The sequence below is a fragment of the Calonectris borealis genome, chromosome Z (assembly GCF_964195595.1).
Source record: "Calonectris borealis chromosome Z, bCalBor7.hap1.2, whole genome shotgun sequence".
Classification (NCBI taxonomy): Eukaryota; Metazoa; Chordata; class Aves; order Procellariiformes; family Procellariidae; genus Calonectris; species Calonectris borealis.
Window position 1 is genome coordinate 73,658,517 of NC_134352.1, and position 26,984 is coordinate 73,685,500.

Here is a 26,984-nt window from a genome sequence, read left to right on the forward strand (position 1 = left end):
TGACTGAGGTACCAAAGATATGAAAACCAGAAGCATGGTGTCTGTCTTTTATTACTAATTTTTGAAGGACAGGGAGAACTACAGATTGGTAGACTAGTCTGCTTCCTTCTGAATTCCTGAAAAAAATTCTGGACCAAAAGCTATTTGTAAGCATCTGGAATATAATAGCTGAGTAAACGACAGCATCAGTTTGTCAAGGACAAATTGTTGAAGTAATCTAACTTATTTCACTGATAGGCCTACTGTATGTGAGAGGATCAGTTGATGTCTTGTGTTTGGTCTTTAATAGGACTTTTGATTCTGTCTCTCAAGATGTTTTTGCTGGGGAAGAACAGTTGGGAACAGCTACTGTTGTGGTTAAGGAGGCCAGTCCCGTGTCAACTACTGCAGTATTTTCACTAAGAGTTCCTGTGATGAAATGATGCGATTGTTAAAACTTAATAAGGCACAAAGCTAGGAGGAATCGCAGACCTTTTTGAGTGTAGTGGTGGAAATCAAAATGCCTTGAAGATTCAGAAGGCTGTGGGAGGGGAAAGGGTAAAAATGAGTAGAGTTTGTGCCTGCGCTTAAGCAGGAGCAATCAACTACACAAATACAGGATAGAGAAGAGTGTTGTGTTTCTTAGAGGGAAAGAATTTGGGGGGCATAATGAGCTGAATACAGGAAGGGAACATCATGTGGGTTATACTTCTATGTATACATTTCAGTAAGGCATGGGAAGCAGTGTTTACCCTCGGTTCAGGCCTTCAGGCATTAGCTGGGATACTGCGTGGGTTCCAGCTCAGTGCAGAGGAAGTGAGTAAGCTGGGGAGAGTGTCAAGGGCAGCAGTGAGAAATCTGCAGAAAGTGTGATACTAGACTGACTGGGAAGGTTTAAGTACCACTTACATTAGTCTGCAAAATGAACAATCTGCTCGTACAGTGCTTTCCTGCAAAGTTTGAAAAGAACAAAACTGTGGTACAGGCTGATCTGGGATTTCTGATTAAAAGGGTATTGGAGTCCATCTTAGTGAGACCAAGGTACTTTCTTCACAGGTATGCTCCACCCTTTTTAGACCTTCTTTAAGAATATGATATTGGAGTGTCTTTGTTGTTAAATTTGGTGCTATATAAAAGCTCTAAGAAAGTGTGGTTTTTTTCATTCTCTGCTGTTTCATTTAGTAACTTGAGTATTTCTGTACCAGGCAGAGTAGTTAGTTCATCTGTAATGTAGATGGTCATGAGTGTGGTTAGTCTTGAGGTTGGCAAGGTAATTTAATACTGTTGGTAGTAGGGAGTCTCCAAGGGAATTAAGTGTGAACTGAGCCCTTTATGGTGCTTGCAAAGAGTTATTAGCTGGGTTTGGACTCTAGAAGATTTCATGTCAGAATTTTGAAATGTATGCCCTATATGGGGGTAACCAAACTCTTCCATTCACAAAATTAAAAACTTACTGATTTTGTCTATGTCTGAAACAAAGCAAGAAAATCCTAAGCCTACACAAGAGCATGTCCTTGTCTTTTATTGGTTAAGTTGCATTTCTAGTGCCAGTGTTTCGCTTTTGATCTTATTTGTATTAATCCGTAGCTGCCTTACTCTCCAGAAACTCTCTATGCTAATAGATACTTTTCCCTTCAGAGTAAGGAATTTTGTTACTTTTTGGCGTTGTTTAATAGGAGCATCTTCTAAGCAGTTGAAAGTTGTGCAGTACGAGAGAACTCTTCTGAAGTAGTTCATTGATCTCAGGAGAACATTCTTCAGGGGTTCAGGAATTTCAGCCAGCTGATTCTAGGGAGTGTGCTAATAATGAGAAGCCCATCTCAATAAAATGAAGAAACAGAGTTATGGATGAGGAGCTTACCTTTCTTTGAGCTAACAGCCAGGTTCAGAGGCAAATGCTGCTTGCCACAGGAAGGCATGGCCTTATAGCCTGCAGTAATATATTTTAAGGTCTTACCCAAATAATTCTAGTAGCATGGGTCCCAAATACGGCTGTCCTGTTAGGCAGGATTTAGTTCACAGTCAGTGCTCCTCTCAAGTGTTGCATTTCTCACCTTATGGATTTTTTTCCATTTAAACTATTTGTGCTGAGAATTAGTTTTAAGCAGTTTCTCTCTAAAAATTTTGAATTGTAATTTTGAAAATGTGTATACATTTACTTCAGAACAACTCTATTTGTCATCAGTTGCACTCTTGTAAAAAATAGGCCTTTCATTTTGTATTTTGTGATTAAAATAGGAACCAGGTGAAGAACAGAAAAATGTAGTTTGGTAACTGCAAAGTTGCTTTTGGCTTTGAAAGTGAATTAAGTTGTGGTAGGACTCAATTCCCTGTCTGTTTTAGCATATTCATTACATGTTTATAATCTTTTTGGAAGTTCCCTCATGCTAGTAACTGAGTGCAGCATCTTGCACAAAAACTTTTCACCTTCTGTTTTGATAGCAGCTTTTTAGGTGTGACTGTAGTAAAAAATTGTATGGGTGTGACTAATGGAGGGTATGCTGTATAATTTTTTTTTGTTTACAAAGCATAAGGTGTGGCTGTAAGGGGCACCCAAAGCCACATATGTCAGATAGAACTGCCTTAATAAAGTTGATATATAGTATTTCTTTTCCATTCTTTTTTTGGTGGAATTTGCTACTATACTATCAGTACAAAAGACACTGTTTTCTGAGGAAACAAGAATGGCACGATAGAATAGACAAGTACTTGCTTAGAATAAGTGATTGAGAAATAGGTTAGATATCCTGCATTCATGATTTACAAATGATCTAGCCAAAATGTAGTACAGGCAGATAGTAAGGGGATGCTTTGACCTAACAGAAATGCTAATAATTTGAGAAACACATTAGATGAAAGGCAGAAGATAAAAAGTAAGCGTGTGCATCTTTGATAAGAATCAGCAAGGTAACTCGAGCTATTTTCAGAATATGGGATGCTCTGTGTATAACAGCTGATAAGGAGTAAACAGACTGCTCTCACTATTTGGAAATTAAATATGAAAGTAGCGAAATGAGAGGAAAGAAATCTTTGGGGAAAAATCACAGAATAATTTTTGTGTGTGTCCTCAAGGAAATACTGACAACACAAACTTCGGAATTTTTGGTGGAAATAGGACAATTTTCACTGCTTAGTGCCCACATACATAACAGATATGCTTAAGCAGTATACTGAGAGATTAGTAAAGGAAATAATTCACTTTAACAAATTATGAAGGGATTTAAAAGTAAATTGAGGGAAATTTTAGTAGTAGCATTTCTTTTAAATCTCCAAAGTTCCAGTGAAAAATGAAAGCACTGAAAATTCAACAGTGGGGAAGCCATAGCAAAAACTATTTCAGTTAAATCAAACCAGCCAGAATGGTAATCTTGATGGAGAAGGAAGTCAACCTGACCAGAGTAATAAACTTTTTTTTTTTTTTTAAATGTGTGATGTGCCTGTGGTAAAACGATGCTTATTAAAAAGATCAGAAACAGTTTAACTATGATGTAACAAGTCAGTGAAATTTTCCCTAATAGATTTGTGCAGCTTACTGGCCCTTTGCATAATAGCATGTCTATATGAAGATGTATGAACTTTCTAGGCATTTCTAGCAGTTCTGACTATAATACAGAGTAACTAAATACAAAGGATGAGCAAAGCAAAAATATATTATGGCAAGACTAATAACGAATGAATTGAGACCTTTGTTTCTCTGAGGAAGAACAGAAGAGGGGTAGGAAGGTGAATTAGCTAGCACGTTACCTCTTATAACATGAAATTCCAAACCTGAAAGAGGTACGTCACAAGTAGACTAACTTACACTTTGCTGTATTTTTATGCGCTATTAACTCTGAGTGCAGAATTTAAATGCATAGTTGAGGAACGGTCCATTAACGAAGCTTTCCAGAAACATTCAATTTAAACATGTAACTCTTTGCCCAAATTAGTTGATTTCTTCTAAAAGAAAAAAAAGAGCAGAATAGATTTTCTTTTGAACTTATACTGGACTTCATAGTCATATTCAAGGACAGAGATTTGACTTTTGGATCTATTGTATATCAAGAAGATGAAGAGGAGTTGTCCTAATATGTTCCTAGAAATGACAAAATTGGAATGACATGGTATTTTGATTTCTACAGAGGACTTCAAAGCAGCTTGCTGAGAATCTTGTTCTTCATCTGATCAGAGTTCTTGTCGTGAAATAAGAAAAGTCTATTAATATGTTTAAAAATGTCTGTTAACTCTTTTCTGCATAAATATCTTCCAGAGATTTTAATGTAATTAAAATGTCTTTTTGTCTTACAGTTCTGATCTGCTTTCTTAAGTGAGCTGCGCTGTGTGGCTGGAGTGAACTTTCAATAATGAGTGGTGCAGCGTTGGGCCTTGAGATAGTATTTGTCTTTTTTCTGGCCTTATTCCTACTTCATCGGTATGGAGACTTCAAGAAACAGCATAGGCTCGTGATCATAGCAACATTATTGGCTTGGTATCTTTGCTTTCTCATTGTATTTATACTGCCTCTGGATGTCAGTACGGTAAGAAACTTGGGAGATTTTCTGCTTGGTTGCATAAAATGTGTATGGTATCCTTTTTTAATCATAATTTCAGAAGACAATATCTTAAACAGCAAATAAATTTTCCAAATAGTATCTTATGAAACAAAACACTTACTACCTTTTTGCATGACAGTGTCTGTGTTTACAATTAATTTTATTTTTTGTTGATCTCATCAGATAAAAAAACTTTTCAAATGTTTTAAAATTTCATTATTTGTTTATAGCAATTTTTTTATCTGCTTAGGCAACATAAAAACACTTTCATTTTTTTACTTACTTGTCCTGCAGATTGCATGTTGTTTTGAGGGTTTATTAGTATAATTGCTCCCAAATGTAAACCTGGAGGACAGGAAATGTCTTTAAAAGTAGGACTTACTATTTTTAAATAAATGTTGTACCTTTTTCCGGTCACTGATATGAAATTAATTGTCTTCTAGACTATTTATAATCGGTGCAAACTTGCTGTTAACTCCAGCCCTGCAGAAAGTAATGGCTCTTACGTTACTCTTGCTCCAAGGTATCAGTTGTATGTTTTCTTCATGAGACTGTTTTTAAATAAGAATTTTATGATCTTTTTTTAAATGATAGGAGTGTGCTGTGTTTTTAAGACTAACAAACAAGTTATCTGTTACCTGTGTGATATGACATTTGAAGTTTGTAAGCATACAGGAGTGTGAGGGAAGAAGTGAAGAAAAGTGCATCTGCATCTGTTGGTAGTAATTCATACAGTAGTTCTAACTTACCTAAATATGTCGTCTTTTTTTTTTTTAATTTAATGCTAGATTTCTTCTATTTTGTTGTTGAAGCAATAGAACTAAGCTTTTCAAGCAACCTTGGTTATCTATGAGGAGAGGCCTTGGTGAATGCTTATCTTTCCTTCATAATCTTAAAGACTTTAGACCTGAAAATCTAATTTTATATCTTATGAATGAAATCAGGAGGCTTGTCTCATATATAAGCAGCATATCTAATTGCTTATTATAATTGCATATATATAGTAATTGGAGTTATCTGAAATGTACTATATTCTACCAAATTAACGATAGCCTGCTCGCTGTCTTCTGGCAGGAAGGAAGTAATCCCTAAAACATGGGGAATGTAGGCAAATGTGGGCTCTTTCCCTGGCTGCTCGTTCTTTAGCCTCCATTGGCTATTTCCACATCTTGTAGTGCCAGTGCAGTGTAGTTGTATGTAAGATGATTAGAGCATTTAAGATGTCAGTTGATACATCCATGCAACTTATTGCCAGTTTTGTGGCCCCAAAGCAGAGGCTATCTGGATGTTGTATATCCGTGGACGCACAGTAAAATGCCAGACTTAGTGGCACAACATTTTACCCTTTATTTAAGACCACCCAGTGTACGTTAATTAAACGTAGTTAGGTAAATACACAATTTGGAAACTATTCAGTAGCCTTTTAGTTTACCTATAGTTTCAGAAAATGCTGGTGGATGTTATACTATAGTATATGACTTGAGTATATCAAATAGAAATATTAACTTAAGTAGTAATTGAGCAGATACTGTGTTGGTGCAGCTCAGATCTTAAAACTTTGAAACCCTTAGTCACACTACCTGTCATTCAATGGTAATTTGATAGTTTCGAAAATATTTAGGCTGTCTACATAAAAACTCACAACTCAGTCTTAACTATTTTGACCCTGGAAAACACCAATTATTTCTCAATAGATACTCCTATTAAATTGACTGTATTGTCCCTTGACTCACTATTGCTTTATTACCCAGACAGGTGTGGGGAAAAAAACAAAGTCTCTTAGTGTGGATGGGCACTTTGTCTTTTGCTCTTTTACTAAAAGGCTTTCACGGCTTTTCTGGTCTTCTGAAGCAGACGCTACCTGTCAGAAAAGTATTGGCTCAACAAGTCAAAGTTCATATAAGCCTGACTAAATCGAGCTGGGTGACAGAAGGAACAACTAATACACTTTTTTTACCACTAAGTGCTCTAAGTAGTAGGGCTGGGTGATGGGGTCCCTAGGTATTTTTTAAAAACCTGCTGAACTAATTAAAGTTGAATGGTCTTCTGTCTACAGAAATGTTTTTTCCTTTGCATGAAGAAAGTACTTCCTGCCCAAAAAGAAAAATTGTAACCTTAAAGTGCTTAATTGCTTATTTCTCTTCAGTCTTTGAGCTACTGTTATTTTCTCTAAGAAAGCTGTATTGTCCAGTTATGTTATTTGCAGTGAGGAGAATGATAAATGTTTTTAAGTGGTCATTCAGTTTATTTTCTTCTGAGATGGTTGATGGTTGACTACACTCTCAAATAGTAGTGTATTACGTCTATGCTATATTCAAAGACCTTTCTTTATAGCGGAATTTATAGAAATTTTTTTTTTATACTCTTGGCCCTACAGCTAACAATAAGCTTCTTTACATTGTTACAGCAAGCAAAAATGTTTCAAACCATGGAGTTATATTCCTAATGGAATTATGCCAATTTTCTGGCGTGTTGTATATTGGACGTCGCAGTTTTTAACATGGTAAGTAAGGTAAAAGAATATGACAAAGACTATGACATAGGTATAATTTCTAAATGCAACATCTTAACAGTCGTAGCATACTCTTTAAGAATATATATCATTATTCCACAGAGCTATCTAATCATATACTATTTGCTAGCAGTGAAATTTCTCTAATAATTATTGTACTAAATTGAGCATACTTTTTTTTTTTTTGCTCCTTTTCAGGTGGTAGCCATTTACCCTTAGTTCATTTTTATAGTTGAAACTGAGCAATTTACACATTGAGGTGTTTAAGGATAGATTGTCTGAAAAAAATGGATTTTAGGCCACAGAACCCCGATTAATAAGTTGGGTAATTTTTGAGTAATACTGTAAATTATTTGGTTTTATTGGATATACTGTATAAATCTATAGATGTAGCTACAGCAAAGAGATTGTCTGTGCTTTTGAGTTAGATGTATGGTTTCTGACCAACCTATCATCAAATAATTATTTTTGTAGCTCAGTCAAGAATGTCAGGGTTGATAGTGAGTTCTCAGTTAACACAAATTTTTCATGATAAAGCTAACTGTATTGTTTTTGTCTGTTTAAGGTTTGCCATCAGACCAATACATCTAGAATAAAAAAATACAACTAGCTGATTTTGTTAGAAGCTTGGGAGTCTTTAGCTTAAACACCCCAGTCTCAGTATCCTGCCACTGCTAAACTAACTTTTTTTTTCTGGTTGGCTGATGTGGTTTGGTTTTGTTTGCTTTCCTTCTAGGATTCTGCTACCTTTCATGCAGTCATATGCTAGATCAGGAGGGTTCTCCATTACTGGAAAGATTAAAACTGCATTGATTGAGAATGCAATCTATTATGGCACTTACTTGCTGATTTTTGGAGCATTTTTAATATATGTGGCTGTAAACCCAAACTTCAATTTACAATGGTAAGAATAATGTAAGCACTTGCATGAGTTCTTACGAAATTGTCACAGGTAATCTCTTCTGTAGATGAAATGGATCTTTTTTAAAAAAAAATTTTAGTTGATCTGATTTTTGCTAGGCAGTTGGAAAGTTTTGTCAACTTTTTTTATGGAAAGGGATTTTTTGACTTTATAGAAATTTGTCTTTTGGGTTTCTGATTTTGTTATGTACAGCAGAGGAATCCTCTTGTATGTGCAATGGTGTTTTTTCCTCCCTGCAAATGCACTTGCAAAGTTAGTGCAGAAACTTTCTCAGTGTTTTCAGAATAACATCTTTCAAAAAGTCTGTGTCACTATTTCCTGTGTAGTGCTTCTGTCTACTGTAGATTCTATTTAAAGGCCATAAGGTAAGTTAAAATAATTGGTATGTATAACATTGCTAATGGTCTTCCATACTATATACAGTAGTAAACACTGTCATGTACCTCACTTTCAGTAAGTTTGCTAAGTCCTTGTTTCCTAAAGGAACATACTCCTTTGAGAACAAACATTTTTGTCTTCCCTCCAGAGAGGGAAGAAACATGGGGAGATACAGAAAAATCATGGCAGCTTTAAATATGGCCAAGTAGCAGACTGGCCCTAGGCAAGAATTACAGATGATGCTAAGTCTGTTCCTGTAAACTGGAAAGCCATATTGGTGCATAGGTACTTCAAGGTTGCTTTCTTGCGGGTGGGGTAGGAGGATGTTGTTTGTTTGTTCGTTTTCTTTTTTGTTTTTGCTATTATTTTTTTCCTTAGGAACCAGCTTCAGACTATTGGGATAGCCGCTGCAAACACATGGGGTCTCTTTCTTCTTGTGTTGCTTTTGGGTTATGGTTTGGTGGAAATTCCCCGTTCTCACTGGAATGGGGCCAAGAGGGGTTATCTACTCATGAAGACCTATTTCAAAGCTGCCAAACTGATGACTGAAAAAGCAGATGCAGAGGAGAATTTAGAGGATATCATGGAGGTAAGTAACTAGGTTTCGCTATGAAGTAAGTGAGGGCTGGTGTTAATCATCTCTGAATTTCCTGGTGTTGGGCACTTGTGGCAAGAAAACATAAGTAGCATGAACTTACTGTGAAATATCAGTAAATTAAGAAAATCCATCATAATGTGCCACTTGATGACATGCGATCCTGTGTAAAAATCGAAAGAGGAATAGTCCCTGATGTGAAGAACTTGGCAACTTGATAGTCATGGCAACTTGATAGCCATTATTTGTTGGTTTTATTCTTTTATTGACCCTTTTGGAGTAATATTGGTCACTAATGAATAACATTCCAGAGTGAACCTGCAAGTATAGCGTACAGATATTTCACTAGTGTTCATGCAAATTGTGTGTGTCTGCTTTTATGCTTTGCTGTCAGTATATTTCTGGAATCTTGGGTTTCCAAGTTGGATTTGCAGGACCATGCTATGTGCCTTTGGAGAAGAGAATATAGAGATCATTGTTTTTTTTCAAAAAGTTTTTTTTGAAACTATATTTATTGTTATTTGTGAGTGAGCAGTAGGCTCTAATGTAGTTCAAAAATAGAATGAAAGTGCAACCCATTGAATAGCTATTCCCTGTTCTACTGCTTTGATATCATGGCTTGGAAATAATACTTCTGAAGAGTTGTAAGGTAGGGTAGTAACTTCTTCTGTGATACGTCAACATAAAATAGTGGAATCTTCATTCTTCAGTAATGGCATTTTGAAGAAATTGCTAAAAACATCTGAGTGGGACATAACTACAAAACTTACTAGAAAATGAGCAACAAAAACTTTGTTTACCAGACTAACACGTAGAATAGAACAGAATAGAACAGAATGTTTCAGTTGGAAGGTACCTACAGTGATCATCTAGTCGAACTGCCTGACTACTTCAGGGCTGACCAGAAGTTAAAACAAATTATTAAGAGCATTGTCCAAACGCCTGGAGAGGGAGGTACTGATCTCTTCTCCCTGGTATCCAGTGACAGGACACGTGGGAATGTTTCAAAGCTGCGCCAGGGGAGGTTTAGACTGGACATTAGGAAGCATTTCTTTACCAAGAGGGTGGTCAAACACAAACAGGCTTCCTAGAGAGGTGGTCAGTGCCCTAAGCCTGTCAGTGTTTGAGGCATTTGCACAATGCCCTTAATAACATGCTTTAACTTTTGGTCGGCCCTGAAGTGATCAGGCACTTGGACTAAGATGATCATTGTAGGTCCCTTCCAACTGAAAATATTCTGTTCCCTTAAACACAGCACACCTTGTGCCTCAAAGGCTTTTCCATGGTTTAAAACCCCAAAGTTTTGGCGGAGGCACCAGTTCTGGAGCCAGGTATTGATATCATGGGCTCGCCTGTTTCTTCCACAGTCTCCCCCCATTACTGGGAGGATTGAGGAAAACACTACCTGTGCTCCTGAATTTTTTAGCGTTCTTCCCAGGGTGCTGAAATCTCTTTTAATCAACCTCAGACTTTTTGTTGCGACACCATTAGTACTCACGTGACAGAGCAGGAATGGATAGTATGCTGAAGGCTGTACTAAGCTCTTCAGTTTTGTGGTGATGTCCCTAATTCGGGCCCCAGCGAGGCAGCAAACATCCCTGAAACAAGAGTTTTGTACTAGGCTGCTGTCTTGTACTAGATTGTCCTTTAAATCAGGTAGGATGACTGACAGATTCTGAGGTTATGTCATACACAACATAAAATATATTATATTGTTAATGCATGATAAAACCTTGTTTCGGGGTTTGGCACGTCACTTTTTTTTCCCGCTTTTTTTTTTCTTTCAGTCTAGAAACAATTGCACTATACCTTAGAAATATTGGCCAATATTTTATTTTCAGCCTTAATAGGAACACTGAAGTGTGTGAAAATACTTTAAAATTCTAAGAATGCCAGGGCTGAATATGCTAGGATTGACCCTTACAGACATTCTTGAGAGATTTTGTTTGTTTGTTTGTTTTTCATAATCCCACTACATAATGAAAAATTCTTTGCCACAGACTAATCAGATCTCTTGTGATCATTCCCTCAGGAGATTCAGAGAGAATCCAAAATTACTGACAGTCATCTGTTAGAACAGCCGTTATGTGTCAAAGAACTATTTATATCCATTTAGCCTCCCTTGTCACACTAAACTAATACAATTCTATCTGCTAATCATCCTGTTCGGCAAGATTTCTAAGCCTTTACAATTATTTCTGTCCTCCAGACTCTAGAACTTACATCTTTTTTTTAAAGTGCTGTTTGTAACAACAACAAAAAAGCATCAAAATGTTATCTCTGGATTGCCAATAGGATGAAGAATAAAATCTAGTTCTCGCTAAGCCTGATAAATTGTGTCAGATCTGGCTTCAGCAGTTTATCTAGCTGTTAGGTAGCATCTTTTTATTACTGATAAATGCCAAATGGTCTCAGAAGTGAGCCATGTGGAGATAAATGTGAGGAAGATATGAAATGAAGTAGTGTAAAATGATACTCATCAAGCTGCTTAAAATAATAAAAGTGAAACTAAACCAGGTAAGATAGAAACTCCTCTTTACCTATGACTAAAACAAGAAAGTATTTTCATTTCAACATTCATGCATAGAAACCAATCCTCCACACATTCACAGAGTAATGTTTGCACACTGATGTCGTGGGCTTTTTTTAAAAATACATGTATGTTCTTTATAAATACTCCTTCAATTACCTTTTATTAGATGTCTAGTAAAGCTGTGGCTTTTAGGAAGTTCTATTGGTTTTAAGCTCTGATGGTTATCTTTTCCATTGGGAGAGCTGGAACTCTTCTCTGACCCTGTAAATTTTTTTGATCTGTTTAACATAATGAAACAACTTTTTATTTTTTTTCCTCAACAGGAGGTCCGTAAAGTAAGTGAGAGTATCAAGTATAACCACCCTTTGAGAAAATGTGTTGATACAATATTGAAAAAGGTAACAAATCGCTCAGCTTCAGCCGTAATTGTTCAATTGGGAGGGGGTGCTTCCTGCACCTACAGAATACTTGTACATTATTTGCTTTTCCGCATAACATAAAATCTCTAATTGACATCTTGTGAGTTTCTGACCAGACTTTAAGTTGAAATTCTTTGTGGAATGCTTTCTTATGATACATGTAATTATCTGCTGTATTTTGACATATGTAGTATTTTAGAAACGGAAAAATCTATGTTTAGAGTGAGCTTTGCAGTTGCATGAAATGCCCCAAACATTTACAAATAATTAACAAAGAGCACTTGCTACTCCTTCATCTTCCAGTTAATTTTCCCTTTTCCTTCCAGTGTCCTGCGGAGTACCAGGAAAGAATGGGTAGGAACATGGATGATTATGAAGATTTTGATGAAAGACAGAACAGTTATCCAAGTGAAAAAAGTTTGGTCAAACTTCACAAGCAGGTATATTAATAATGGAAAGAATGCCTCATTTATGCTAATGTAATGAGAATAAATGCTAGTCAAAGATTTTCATGCACTTTACCTGAATTTTTGAGTATAGTGGGTTTTCAGATTGCTACTTAACACAAGCTTTTCTCAGTGAAAGAAAACATGTAAGTTTAATATCCCAAGTGACATCCAGATCAAATTTCTGGATGTCTAAAAAGTGTTCTTGTTGTGTTATATCTTGACAGTGTTTTAACTGTCTGTGGATAAACCTTGTAATGGTTGATGGACAGTGCATTCTAAAAAAGAAATTGTAGTAAAAGCTTGGTATTCACTAAGATGCAAAACTAAAGTGGAATGTTGGAAAAACTAGGCTGTTATTGCTACAGATAGATTGTGGTGAAAGAACTGCAAAACTCAGGAATGATGTATGTAGTCCTCTTATGATTTATATATTTAGAGAATTAACTGCCTGCTTTTGTGAGGATACAGAATTAATCTTTGCAATTCTGTAATGTAGACATTTTTAAGGGCTTTTGCAAAGCTTTTCTCTTGTTTCTTGAAACAAGTATGTTGTAACCATAATTTCTTGGCATTTATTATAGGTAATCTATTCAGTACAGAGACATCGTCGTACACAGGTCCAGTGGCAAATTCTTTTAGAACAAGCTTTTTACCTAGAAGATGTGGCAAAAAATGAAACCAGTGCAACTCGACAGTTTGTTCATACCTTTCATTCTCAAGAACCAGAGAATAAAATTATTCAATATTTCTATACACCAACTGTTGGTAAGTGCTGTCATGCAGATTTTGAATATGTAAAGAAGTAACTGTTTTCTAAGAAGAACCGATTGTTTTATGTAAAAAGTTCAGTTACAGTAGAGGGAAGCAAGTGTGCATCTTAATGCATTTATGTAATGGAATAGCCATCAGGTATTGATTTATGCTCTTGACCATAAGCTTACATTTTTTTACAAATTTAATAGCAGTTGTAATAGCAATAGCAAACTTTGAAGCCTTAGAAGAAGAAAGAAGAATAGCAACTTTAAATTATTGGATCATGGCTACCTTCTACGTTTGTGGGATATTATTGAGGTGGCACCGGTCTTCCCCTAAAGTAAAGAGGAAAGGACTCTTCATCTGTCATGTACCAAACACTGGGACATGTGGCTGCTTGTGCATTTTTTAGAAAGTGTCTTCTCCTAATCACGTTTTAACTTCTAATTTGTTGTGCACTAGCAATGAGTTACTTCCAGGGTAGGACAATATAATTTTACAGCCTAAGCTTTGTTTCTGAGAGAGTAACAGATGAACAAACAAAAAATGGATCCCCCATAGTATCTGGGCCAAAAGTGAAAAGTTCTGTTCTATACCCCCAACTCCTCCAATCTATTTGCAAAATTTGCCTCCCAAATCCCACCCTGTTTTCCCCAGTTGTGTATTGTGTGTATTTCCCAGCATATGATTCCTTAGGGCTGAACCAGATCTCTAGGCATTGGAAAAACCCTGAAATTAAGTGTGTGACCCCACAGATTACAGCCTTGATTTTAAGGACGTGCGTGCAAGAAGTTCCTAACAGTTTTTGTGAGGGGCTTCCATTTCTGGTTGTGTAATTTTCATTAACCCATTCTGGATGTGTGTGTTTGTTTTTTCCAGAGTGGTACTGGGAATGTCTTCTACGACCGTGGTTTTACAGGGTGCTTGCAATTGTTCTGGCCACGTTCTCTGTAATTGTTGTGTGGTCAGAGTGCACATTTTTCAGCACAAAACCAGTTTTATCGCTATTTGCAGTTTTCATACAGCTGGCAGAAAAGACATACAATTATATATACATAGAGGTAAGTTTGAGATAATCACTCAATACAAATATTTTCAGATAGATTGTCATTACAATAATAGTAGATCAGATTGATTTAAAAATAAGTCTCTGAATAATCTGTCAGCTTTCAGAAGGTTTCTAAAATATAATACCAAACTTTGTTTCTGTGGAGGGAGTCTGCCTTCTGCCGTTTCTTACAACTCTCTAATATGGGGTGAAGGTGTGACCCAGTTGAATATCATGTGTAGAGTAATTTGTGAAACATTAGCTTGGAGCTTAGGTGTTTAGACTTCGTGTCTAATCCACTGTGTGTGTGACCTCTCTTTCCTAAACATGAATTTGCTGCTAACCAGAAATCCAGACACAGGTGTGGCTAGCATATATATGCACAAATTTATCAGTAAAGGAACTGAGCTGAAAAATTCCGGTATACTAACAAAATAGGTTGAATTGAAAACACTTGGTTTTATCACTTTTTGTGGGAATAAATGTCAAATCAGTCATAGTAATTATTGAGGCAATTACAGTAATTTCATTTACATAACGAAAAGTAGACTAAATGTTCCTAGGGTCAGTTGTGTTAGCTTATATGAAGTGCAGAGTGTTACAAGTATGCTCAATTTAAATTATTCAAAAAAACTCCTGAAACTCTTTCTCAGAGCTGGTGTTATTGTCCCATCTCAAAATGAAAAATTAGTCAGCCTCTTGCATGCACAGACTATGTGCTGAGTGCATCAAAACCTTTAGCAAGAGTTCTACATTCACACAACCTTTTTTTTCCCCCAGATGGCCTGTTTTCTTACCATCTTTTTCCTAAGTATCTGTGTTTACTCTACTGTCTTCAGGATCCGTGTTTTTAACTATTACTACTTAGCTTCACATCATCAGACAGATGCGTACAGTCTCCTTTTCAGTGGCATGTAAGTATGTGGCATATATTTTTGCAGATTTTCTGTCAAATACTCAATTGAAAATGTCCATGAAACTTTCATTTATATTCTTTCATTTATAATCATATGGGTATAAATCCTAATAGGCTGTACATTGTGGTTCTGTGATATATCCAGTTATGATTTCTTAATATTTTTAGTGCAAGAACTTGTTTTAAATGCTGTTGCCTCTTGCATTTTGTGCAGGTTATTTTGCCGTCTTACTCCACCATTATGCTTGAACTTCTTGGGCTTGACCCATATGGATGCAACAATCTCTCACAAAAACACTCAGCCAACTGCTTATACGTCTGTAAGTACAGAAAATGTGGTTTTGAGGCTTCTATATGGTTTGGAGAATAGGCAAAATATTTTTAAATACTTCTAGTAAGATTCAGATATTCAAATCTTTTCACTAGTCTTAAACAGGGTAGAAATACTTACTTACAGACCAGGAGTTTGGTAATGATCGTTAGCTACACGGGAGTCATGAATAGCTCAATTTTTCTGTCTCGGTCTCTTTATCCTAAGGTAAAGTATTATGCTGAAGAGTTCAGACTGTTCTTCACTTACTAATAGCTTTAGCTTCCACTGGCTTTAGCGCATGGGACATCTTTATAGATTGGGGACCAAACCTAACTTGCCAGTGAAAACCAGTGAGTTTGGTTTTACTGAACAACCAATTTCTGTAGGACAGCAAGTTACATCTGACGTCTTTGTTGCTAGCAAGTAGATTCTTAGCATTGTCTAGAGACTCTTTTCACAGCAGATGAAAAGATCCACCAGATTTGAACTGGTTCTGGATTAGGTGACACAACAAATCCTAGCGTGTTAGAAACCTCTAAGTGGATACCCTGTTAGAGGCGGCCTTTATATCTGGGCTTTCTGGGTCAACTGTCTGAATCAGATCTGTGATAATAATTACCTATGTTTCAGTAACTGTAAAGGATTGTGTGTTTGTGTGTTGTGGACTGAAAACAGTGAGATGGCACAATCCTTATGGATATATGTAGAATATATCTCATTAGAGCTTGTTCTTGTGGATTTTTTTCTCCTAGATAATGGGATCCATGAAAGTGCTGTCCTTCATTGCAGATGGATTCTATATATATTACCCAATGCTTGTTGTCATTCTCTGTATTGCCACATACTTTAGGTAAGTGATTTGCAAGACAGATCCTCCGTGTTTCTTTACATTAATAATATTAGTTCAGCAGTGAGGAAGAGATTCAGTTCTCCTCTTCCAGCAGTTGAGTTGTGACATATTTATAAAAATGCAAAAATTAAACCAATAAATTGCTATTTCTATATGTGAAATGTGTACATTTTAAGAATATTGATTGTATTAACTCATAACTGAGTTGTGGGTTTTTTTCCCCATTAAACTTCATTCCTAGATTTTGAGGTCTGATCTGTTCAAACTTTGGAGCCTATAAACATTTAGATTCTGCTTTTGAGATTAAAATTACCATGAGGAAGCTATGTTTTCAGCAAGGTTTTCTAATAAACTAAGAAGCGTTAGCAGAAACTTTAGATAATGAACTTTCTTACAGACTCATAACAAATTTCTGATCCGTTACTAGACTTCCGTTTGAAAGCATAGTGATTTAAATCATTTGATCTTGTTTCCCTAAGCAGCAATTTGTTGGAGGCTGGAAGGGTAATTGCAGAAAATACTGTTACATGCTTCCTTTATCCTTACATTTCAAAATGTCTTCTTTTGACCACTTTTGATCTGACGTTGCTCAGCTCCATTTATGTTCACTTCTTCAATTTTGCATTACCATTCAGTCAGAAGCAATGTGTATGTTTTGAGTCGTGTAGAATGTAGTTAAATACCTTGAATGTCTATTAATACCCTATGTGCATCTGTAGATAGTAAGACAATGAAGATCCAGTCCTAGGTTTTCCCAGCTTACCTTTAGATCAGGTGACAAAGTGGTGGTGGAGGCAAAAAAAAAACAAACATGAAAAGCAAACAGGAAAGCCAATGACAAGAAAATAGTTTTGTGACTTCTTGTCCATGATGATCCTGGGTCTTGAATGCCATACTGAAAAGGAAGAAAAGAAACTAAAGGAGAGGAAGTTGCTTTGCTTGAACTTTAATGCCCTCTAATAATTCAGATACATGCAAAACTGAAGGTGTAATTAAAATCTATCAAGGAAAGCCATCTCCCTTGTTTAATCCAGCAGTATTAAAGTTCAGATAGTATAGGAAAAAAACTTTTCAGCATAAATATACAATGAAGCCAACTTTGAACATGATACTGATGCTCCAGTTTGGAGAGAGGAAAACAACAATAGAACTAGCAGTTGTGTTCTGTGGTGTGAAGTTGAAAAGGTGAAAGTGGTTTCATGCTATCTAGTTCCAGGACTAGCTTAAAAAATATGGAGCAAGTTTATTACCTGACTGCTGTCTAATGGGTATCCAAAATGGCAGCCAGCATCCCTACAGCTTAAGAGTATGCCACACATTTCTCCTGACTAAAACCTGAGATGAAGGTGGCTTTCCTATGTTATTACTGTTTCAAAAAAACAGAAATCATAATAGGCAGAATTTTTATAGTAATTGTCTTCTGGCAAAGAAGAGTTAATGAGGTATCATGGGTATAAATTCTATTATATCTGAAAACATTTTAAGCAATTGTCTTACTTTAAATCATTTGCTCTACTCTCAGACCATAAACAGTTTTATGTCTCTATTTTAATAGGATTATTCCATCACTTTCAACTGGATTTAGGAACATCTCACTGTTCTGAATTTTCCGATTTCTCAGCTAGTATAACGATCTGTCTTCTATATTGCTTTTTTACTTGAATTGTCCATAAATTTCTGAATAATTTGTTTTACATTTTGCAGTGTAATATATCTAAACTATTAATTGTAAATTAACACAGGAAATCGCTTGTCCTTCTGCTTTTACCAGTTTAGGAACTCGTTGTTTGAATCTTTTGGGATTCCAGCAGTTCATGGGGGATAGTGAAATGACCTCTGACTTGATTGATGAAGGAAAAGAGCTAATCAGAAGAGGTAAGTTAGTTCCTCTATCCTAGTCTTCATGCAAAATATAATACGTTGTTGCATTAAACCTGTCTGAAATGTTACACACAAAAAAAAAAGTATATAGCTTGTCAATATTTTGAAAACTGTTCTGAGGCAGTGTACTGCACAAAATGCAATAGACTTACAGCATTGTGGTTGCTAAATAAACCGTCTGGTTGCTATATAAACATATTGACATCTGAAGTAAAGTATCAGCTTTACTCATCCAGTATCTGAATTGTAGATATTTCTATATATTTTACAGTTCAGTTAAGTGGTGCTCCTGTGAAGTCATTACTGATCTAATAATACCTGAGCAGGTGCTTGTGTAACCTGTCATAAAGGATAGTTAGCACTCAAATGGCCTTTATCATCAACAAACTCATTTTAATCTTTGTTTGTGTAAGTATGTTGATTGAGCTGCGCAAATACTGTCATTTCCTTTAGGATTTTTTGCTGTTTCAACTGTGTTTTATCACACAAAGCACATTGTTCTGTAGAGCTGTAATTATCTGCTGTTTTGGAGAGGTTTTTAATTTTTTTAATGTTAATTTTTATTGAAAGTGTTTCTTAAAAGTTGTTAAAAGCTGTTGTGGTTCTTGAGTAACTGTTTAGAAATTAAAATCCCTGGATACAATGTTATATTATGGAATACTTTCATTCTCCTTTCATAGTTTATGAAAAACAAAACCTAGATTTACTTAAGAGTAGTAGTATTTCTTTTTTTTGGAGAAATAGGAACGTCTCTGATTCCCTTAAACAAGAGGTTACTATTTCTTTGATACTGTTATGTATACACTCCAGCTTAATAGCAGATAAGAACACAAACTATTTGGGTCATACTTTGGGCCTCACAGAATTTCAGCAAGATTTTGATTCAATAATGCTCAAGTCTCTTCTTAATGTCATACTTTTCCCAATTATTTCTAAGAGGGTTTTTTTCGCTTTGCCAGCTGGTATCCAAATGTCATGCCTTGACCCAAGATATCATCATGATGAATTGATTTTAATGGGAAATTCCATAATGATAGACAAGCAGCTTTGTCTTTTGTTTCTGTTTAATTATATGAGCCATCTATTTCAATAAGAATCTTTGCTAGTTAACTTCGGATTTTCATTGTTTGTTGAAAAAAAAAATACTGGTAATGGTTTTTCTTGTATGCAGCTCAGACAATTTTTTTTTTTTATTTATAGAGAAAAGAAAACGACAAAGGCAGGAAGAAGGTGAAAACAGAAGAAGGGTATGAGATTGTTTTAGCTAATTATATTAATATACTACAATATCTGATAGGATTTGCCATTGCTGTTTAATTCAGCATGATCTATTTCACAAAAAGTAAGTCTCCAATACTTGATGGAGTCAGTTTAATCTCACAGAACAGTCTTGGCTGGGGGAAAAAATAATTTATATTTTCATTTTAAAGGATAAGAGGGCAATTGTGGTCACACTGCTTGGAAATTTTGTTTACTCAATGTACTGTGAGAACGGTGTATGCCAATAGGTGTAACAAGCATTAAAAAGAGTCCTGATTTCTAGGATGCAGAATAATCTGAAATGGCTTATTATCAGTCTTTTATGTTGATACTGCTCTGCTTGGAACAACTGCAGTTGCAGTGTCATCATATGGACTGTATGCTCCTCCCAAACTTAGGCATTGCTTTGTGTGCTCAATGGAAAGTAATTGGCACAGATTCCCCACCCCCACCCCCCACCAGAGGAGGGAATTACATTTAAAACAGAATTAATACTGTTACCACTGAGTAACAAACAGAATGTTTGATTCAAATCATACTTTGAGTGCATACTGAATTGAAAGATTTGTGAAGGCAGTCAATCTGAATAAAAAAATAATTCAGGCAGCTTCATTTTAGGGAGCTTCAAACAACTATAGCTTTAGTTTTTCATTAATTTCTAACATTTGGAATCTAGTATAGAGAGTCACAATCAAAGAGATAAATGGAAAGAATGCATGCAAAAAATGAACTGACTAAAGGAAGGGAAAAATATTTTCTGCAGAAAGGCAAGATAATACTGGGAAAAAGCCTCTTGGCTTTTCAAGCTCAGGGATACTTCAGTTGTGGATGACAGCCAATACTGCATAGACCTCCTGATCCTCTTGCTCCCATCTCATAATTTTAGAACTTGAACTTATTGTGAAACCAAATAGTAGCAAATGCATGATGCATTTAGTATACACTGAAATGATCTGACGTTAAGCAACAATTTTAGTTCAACAGCAAACTCAATTTCATATCTTACCTGTTTTTTGAGTTTGCGTTAAATACTGTAGCACATTCATTCTTGAAACTTTTGGAGTTTCTGAGAGTGTTATCTTTTACTGGATCATGATTAAATGTTTGATCCTTCTGCAGCTTAGAACTGTAACATATGGCATAAATTAGCACAGTAAATTTGAGTATACCAGTTCCTACCAGTCCATAATCTGGGATCTAGATATGAAGCTGAAACTTATTAAAATTATTGGAGCAATTGGAAAAGTTTCTACTGAGACATGAAGTTGTCTCCTAATAAAAGCATGAGACATTTTCTTCTTTAACATTTCATTATACTTCATACTCATTTTATATAGTAAAACATGATGAAATGGAAACACACCAGAACAACAAGCTTAGTAAACATGGCCTGTCCAAATGGTTTTTTTGTGCTATCTGCATCTGGTTATTTTACCATTCTACCACTAGATGGAAGTAGAAATTAAAAAAAGGAATGTTCCCACCGTAACTTAGAGCAGTTGAGTGAACTTTGAGTGCAGATTTAATATGTCGTTTGTTTTCTGCAAGTCTTTTTTTCTAAAGAACAGTTATGGTAACTGGTTTAGTGAAGGGACATACCTTGAGTTTAAAACAAAACAAAAATTCTTCCTATATCAAGATACTAAACAGGAACATTTTCAAAGTATTAATTTGATATTAGTCTGATGAGATAGACCAATTAGCTCTAAATTGTGGGTCTGGAATATTTCTTGATCTTACGTATGCTTCTGTTATGTTACTTTTTCCTCACAGCTTGTGTTTCATTTTTTTTGTCTTTTTTCCAGGAGTGGAAGGAGCGGTATGGAAATAGAGATGATTCCACTAGAAACAGAGTTGTCCACACAGACCAAAAAGAATCCAGCTTTTCAGAGACCAATACCAATAGACGTAAGCTTTGTGGGTTTTGGAGGGAGTTTGTTTTGGGTTTGTTTTTTTTTTAATACCTTGTCTGCACAACACTGGCTGTGTGAGTAGATTCAAATAGATTGCTTTTTGTCTTAGATGATGTGCTGATATATTCCCTTCTGTGGCACAGTGCCATCTTGCCTGTTAAAGACACCTGAAAAGAGTGCTGTATTTCTTCAACTAGTTGAGGTTGGAGAGTCTGGCTAGTCTCAATTACTTGGTCTTCTCAATTACATGGGACATACAATGATTGCAATTAGAGTAGCAGTTGTCAACAAAGAGACTTTATTTAGGATATGTCTTGAAGTTGGGAGTTTTAAATCTTAAAATTTACCTCTTCTAGTTGTAAGTGAACTCTCTCAGACTGGAATAATGGAATAATCAAATAAATTACCAAAAAATGTAAAGCCAATAACACAAGTGGATACATGTTCATTTTATACATGTCTGTTAGCAAAAAACTTTTTTTGTGGATGCACTAAACTTCCAAAAAGTTTATTTGTCACAGTGTTAATGTGTTTTGTGTATTTTATGTGCGCTGTAAGCTAACAACAAGTGAGAAATGAAAGTGAAAAAAGAAAGAAAAAGGGGGAGGAGGAGGGAAGCTTTGAACATGCTTTTGAGACAACTCTAGTAGATTTCCCCCTCCTCTTTATGAAGTTGGAAACCCAGAATTTCAGTGGTAGACTAACTGAAATTATATGAAATGATATTTTAATATCATTTAATTTAGGCATATGAATATGCAGCATTCCGACACCAAAACAAGTCATAGGTAGTGGCCTAGTGAAGGTGGCAGAGAGAACTGCAAAACAGCTATATTTCATTAATTCATGAGATTGCCTCTTTAAAAACAAAGAAAACCAAACCAAAAAAACCTCCAGCTTGGCTTAGTTAAAGTGGGAAGTTGGGAAAATGAATGGATGATTGATTGATTTAAAAGTAAAGTTTGGATATAACTTCTCATTTTCTTTGATTCTTTGCAAAGTAGATCTCATCCTACTTGAGCGGCAAAAGAAAAGTTGTTGTTACATTGCTATGGAGATACAAAAATGAAACAGTACAAATTTGAGCATGTAGCCAGATTTGTTTTACTCTAAATCATCACACTTACACTTTGTATGAGATACTAGGAAATTATTGTTCTGGCCTTGTGAGTTTGATGTCTCCACACACTCCAAGATGTTCATAGAGCGAATGAGTGTCTTTCCTTCCTATTCAGCACTATCAAAGTATACCCGATCAAATGGTAGGACTGAAAGAGATAGAATAGAACTCCTCCAGGATGCAGAACCTTTGGATTTTAATGCAGACTCAATTAATGATGACCCTCTTGAATCGGACTCGGGAAGGTGAGGAATTTTCTGTGTTATTTACAATTAAAAGATACTAATGTCTTCTGTCTTCTGACCTATGACAGCTATATCAGACGGTTTCATAATAATAGTTTTGTAAACAAAATTTATCATCTCACCTAGCTTTTTTCCTTTCTTCCTTCTCCCCCATGATATGGGACTTGGTTTAAAACCAATTGCAACCTGAAGGTTTTTCAGTTTTTTAGAAATGTCTGAGTAAGGTTTGAGTTGAATATAATTTTGTATATTGACATAATCTCAAAAATACTGCATATAAACCCACAAAACTGGAGAATGACTTGCATATGTACAATATAAGGTTTTCTCTAATTTCCTACAGGACTTTAGAAAGCTCATTTGATTTCCCTGTATAAAAAACGTCATAAAGGGCTGCAAGAAAGAAAACTGAGTATTACAGGACCAGTAGTTGCAGGAATACACCTGGGCACCGGATCTTGGAACTACTGGAGAAAATTAAAATCTGAACTTATTGACAAAAAGTCCCAGACTGCAAAGTGTAGCTCTGTCTATAACAGAGAATTCTGTGATTCTGTGGGTGCGACTGCAACACCAAATTTCCTTAGTCATGAAATAGAGTATCTTATGTAACTGCTAAGCTCTGCTCATATGTAAGAAACAAGTAATACGTTTTAGGGTGCTTTTTCAATCTAGCTAGTTATGATGTAGAACCATTTAATGATAAATAATTTTAAATTCCCGTATAAAAAGTTACAGTTTACATTATTTTTCAGCTAAAACTGGCATACCCAATCCAACCAAAAATCATAAATGGTTTCAGTTGGTTTATATCTATAGCGTCAACAAATAAATGTCAGTTCAAAAACATCCAAAGAATGCTGTTAAATGACACTGCCCGGTTTTACAGATTGATTCAATAATGTTAGTTTGTATCAACAAATAACTTGTCTGGTCTAATGTCACCACATTTCAAAAGTGGGTTCTTTTTAAGCACAAGAGTTTAAAGAGGAACTAGCCTAGCAGTTCTGTCAGCTGTTGACTTCTGTACAGCGTGAAAGGGATAATAGTCTACAAAAATAGGAATATGCATATATAATTCTTTTGGAGCAAATACTTTTCAAGTACAATATCTGAAGTCTTCGGGCACCTATACGGACTTTGAGAGTGGAGCATTCTGAACTTTTTCTTTAAAAAGGAAATCTGGAGCCACAGAGCTTAGTTGAGCTTTCTTCTAGTAACCTGCATTTCATTTCATAGAGGTAATAAATCAAGAATAATTGCATATGAAATTTCAATTCACTTAAAAATAGCTTGTGTAATGCTGCTTTTTAAAACTGTGGCTCCTGCAATAGTTACATTGCATTCTAGGACAGTAAGAACACTAGGGACACTAGGTTCTGGCTTTGTGTCTGTTCAGGTTTTGGTAAGTACTGCGGAGAGGAAATACATTGTGCTTGCATTGGAACTTATTTGTGCTTTTAAACCGCTTTTAAAATATATTTGACCCACAATTTGTGAAGCTTCTTTTTTCCCACTAAGTGTGCAGCCATTTGTTTTCATTATCTTTGATACTGTATTTCTCCTAGCTGTTAATCACCAAAACTACTTTTGGATGCTGGTGTGGTTTTTTATTGTTGTTTGCTTGTTTGTTTGTTTTTAAAAAAGAAGAAGGTTCTGTTAAACAAAAACATGCAACTTCTTTCCTTTGTATCAGGAAACAAAGTTATTTAAGACTTCCAGTATTCATATCAGATTCCAGGTCACATCAGATTTAATTTAATGACTGCCTATCACATTCTCATGGAAACAGTAATTCAGTAGAACTTCAGATCCTATCATTCATTGCGATTTAAGGAGTAAGAGTGCAGTGGGAGTTATATGATTTCATGGATCTTTATTTTTCTATTTCCTGTGATACTTTTTCGTATTTAAAATTGATTCTGCAGGTACCAGCCTGGTGGAAGATACCTGTCAATGTCTCGAAGCAAAATATTTGATGATGTCTAAACTCCTCAAAGCTAAAGAAAATTCAGTGGAAATCTATTTCCTACTCATTGCTTGGAAAACACTGTACTTATGATATATCACTGAACCAGAAAAGACCATTTTTGTTTAAAAAAAGAATATGAAGGAACAACTATTTTGGAAATGCAGCTGTATGATAACTTTACTACTTATGACAAGAATATGCTTCTTCTATTGTAGATATTGTTGTGCATCAGTGTGGGCTTTTGTGTCATGACCAAAAGGAGAAAACTATTAATTAAGTTAATAGAGGGTAAACTTCATAAATATACCTAGGGCTCAACTTGAACTGTAACATTGTAAGTTTTAGGAAGGGGATTTTTTGGAAGGAATTTTTTTGTATTTTAACAGATGCTGTGAGAGCATCTTAATGCATCCAAAGTGCAGTTATATCAATTACTATAGTAAACACTTTCTGTAATTTTTCTATTTGAACTTTATGCCTAGTCCAAAATCTACTGAATTAAATTAAGGCTTCTTTTGGCTTTAGTGGTTTTTGAATCAGACCCTGTATAAGCAGAAATTGGGTGGCATAAATTTTGGACCAGGGTGTATTGGTCAAGAAAGGCTATATTTTTTCTTTTCCAACATTATATGCACATAAATGATTTTAGCATGTGTAAATAGTTGAAATTGAATATGGACCAGAGTTTCACTGTCATATGAGCATATGTGCAATAGCAGGAATACGTTATCGAAGATACGATGTCTGTTCAAGATTTTTACAGTTGTAATGGTTGAAAATCTTGGCACACTAATGTTTTTGCAGCTGTAAAAGAAATATAATGTGAGAATTGAGTTTAAATGCTGAAACATTATAATTTGCACACACCTCAGGCACAGCTTCAAATTGTAGAGTATTTCTTTAAAAGAGGGGAAATACATAGCATGACTAGATAATGGTAAACACATTTAATGTCCCAAATGCCCTGGTTGCATTATGTATCTGTTTTTAAGGTGCCTGTATTTTGCAGTCAGTTGTTGCAAAAAGAATAATGCTTATTCATTTGAATGCCACTCAAAAATGCCAATTATTAACAGTGTAAAAAAGCTTAACATTAATTTCATTGGTGTAGATATATTTTTAAACTGTAGTTAGTTGAATGAATTTTCAAATGTAATCATAAGGTAAAAGATGTGGTCAAATTCATGACATCTTTGCAAATTTGATTAATTTAAAATGTTACTTTATTGCAGTTTGTCTTAAGTCTTTACCACTTGGGAGTTTTCTTATGTGCTTATTGCAAAGTTATGTGGAAAACTGAAAGAGAACATGTTTCTGTCATAAATGCTTTATCATGCTTAAAAAACAGACATCCCTTAAAGCAGCTAGGAATGAGTTATTCTGAAAAGTAAATTTTCATGAATGAGGTGTTCTACTAATTTTTAAAAATAGTCTTTATTTTCTGAAGTAATTGTGAATGAAAATCTTAACTACCTCCTGTGATTTAGTACATCGTGCGTTCTAACAGTAATGGTATTTGTAATATATTGATCTGCCTATTTTAAAACACTGAATTGTTACTATGAAGGAGAAGAAATACTCTATTTGTATAGAAATGATAATATGAATAAATTGGCAGACAGAAAATAATCATCATTTCTGTTCTTAGGTGAATACACTGAACGATAGTCAGGCCCACATGTATTCAAGCTCATGCAATTTCCAGATTACCTGTAAGAGGGCACTTTTTTAGTCTGGATACTTTGTGTATTGTAAAAGCTTGATCAAAATCTTACAGCTGTATCAGGGCCTGGAAGCTGAGAAAATGAGACACTTTTTATTCAGCTGGATCTTTAGCAACTTTATGTTAGCACCTATTTGATTTATTTTAGATCTACTTAGAAATGCTATCCTGAATTCAGCCTTATATGAAAGGGGTTGTATATATTCTTGGACATCCATCCACATGAATGTTCTTAGACTTGATATTTCTATTTTTAAAATTTGTATCTCATTTAATTGCCCAAAATTTTATTTGTAAAAATCTTTGGATGAAATAAGGTTCAAGTTCTTTGTTTAACTCTTGAAATGTCACTACAAAGGGATCTAATTCAGTGCTAATGGAAAAATCAGAGAAGGAATGTTTGTTTTTCTGAATGCTTGTGAAATATCCTTACCTAGCCCCTGTTGACTTCAGAGTGTTGGATCCAGCCTTCTTGGGGCCTGATTTTTCCCCTCTCAGAAATCAGTGGAATGGCTGCAAACAGAATTTTCAGTGGAAACTTGGTCAGGACTTTATATACAAAAGCTAACTAATCCCTAGTCTAAGCCCTCTGTGCAGTTTGTGTTAGGATACAACAATTTGAGGAGTTAACTGTATAAATAAATGGCAGTGGGATTTTAGATGCTAACATA

General features: G+C 35.3%; 1 protein-coding gene across 4 annotated transcripts in view; it reads left to right on the forward strand.

The window, feature by feature from the left end:
* LMBRD2 (LMBR1 domain containing 2) overlaps positions 1-26,219 on the forward strand; it is a 29,437-nt gene extending 3,218 nt beyond the window's left edge. For 2 of the 4 annotated variants that reach the window (XM_075136874.1, XM_075136873.1), the window contains 17 exons: positions 4,267-4,496; positions 4,955-5,034; positions 6,919-7,014; positions 7,760-7,927; positions 8,702-8,912; positions 11,775-11,849; positions 12,197-12,310; positions 12,901-13,084; positions 13,952-14,133; positions 14,901-15,034; positions 15,251-15,356; positions 16,102-16,199; positions 17,971-18,074; positions 19,281-19,327; positions 21,146-21,248; positions 22,489-22,618; positions 24,547-26,219. In XM_075136874.1, the coding sequence (XP_074992975.1) occupies positions 4,323-4,496; positions 4,955-5,034; positions 6,919-7,014; positions 7,760-7,927; positions 8,702-8,912; positions 11,775-11,849; positions 12,197-12,310; positions 12,901-13,084; positions 13,952-14,133; positions 14,901-15,034; positions 15,251-15,356; positions 16,102-16,199; positions 17,971-18,074; positions 19,281-19,327; positions 21,146-21,248; positions 22,489-22,618; positions 24,547-24,607 (2,067 nt within the window). In that variant the 5' untranslated portion in view covers positions 4,267-4,322 and the 3' untranslated portion in view covers positions 24,608-26,219. Of the gene's footprint in view, positions 1-4,266; positions 4,497-4,954; positions 5,035-6,918; positions 7,015-7,759; positions 7,928-8,701; positions 8,913-11,774; positions 11,850-12,196; positions 12,311-12,900; positions 13,085-13,951; positions 14,134-14,900; positions 15,035-15,250; positions 15,357-16,101; positions 16,200-17,970; positions 18,075-19,280; positions 19,328-21,145; positions 21,249-22,488; positions 22,619-22,961; positions 23,998-24,546 lie in introns of those variants that run through there. The other 2 variants (XM_075136875.1, XM_075136876.1) reach the window with 2 other exon arrangements.
* The last annotated feature ends 765 nt before the right edge of the window (positions 26,220-26,984 follow it).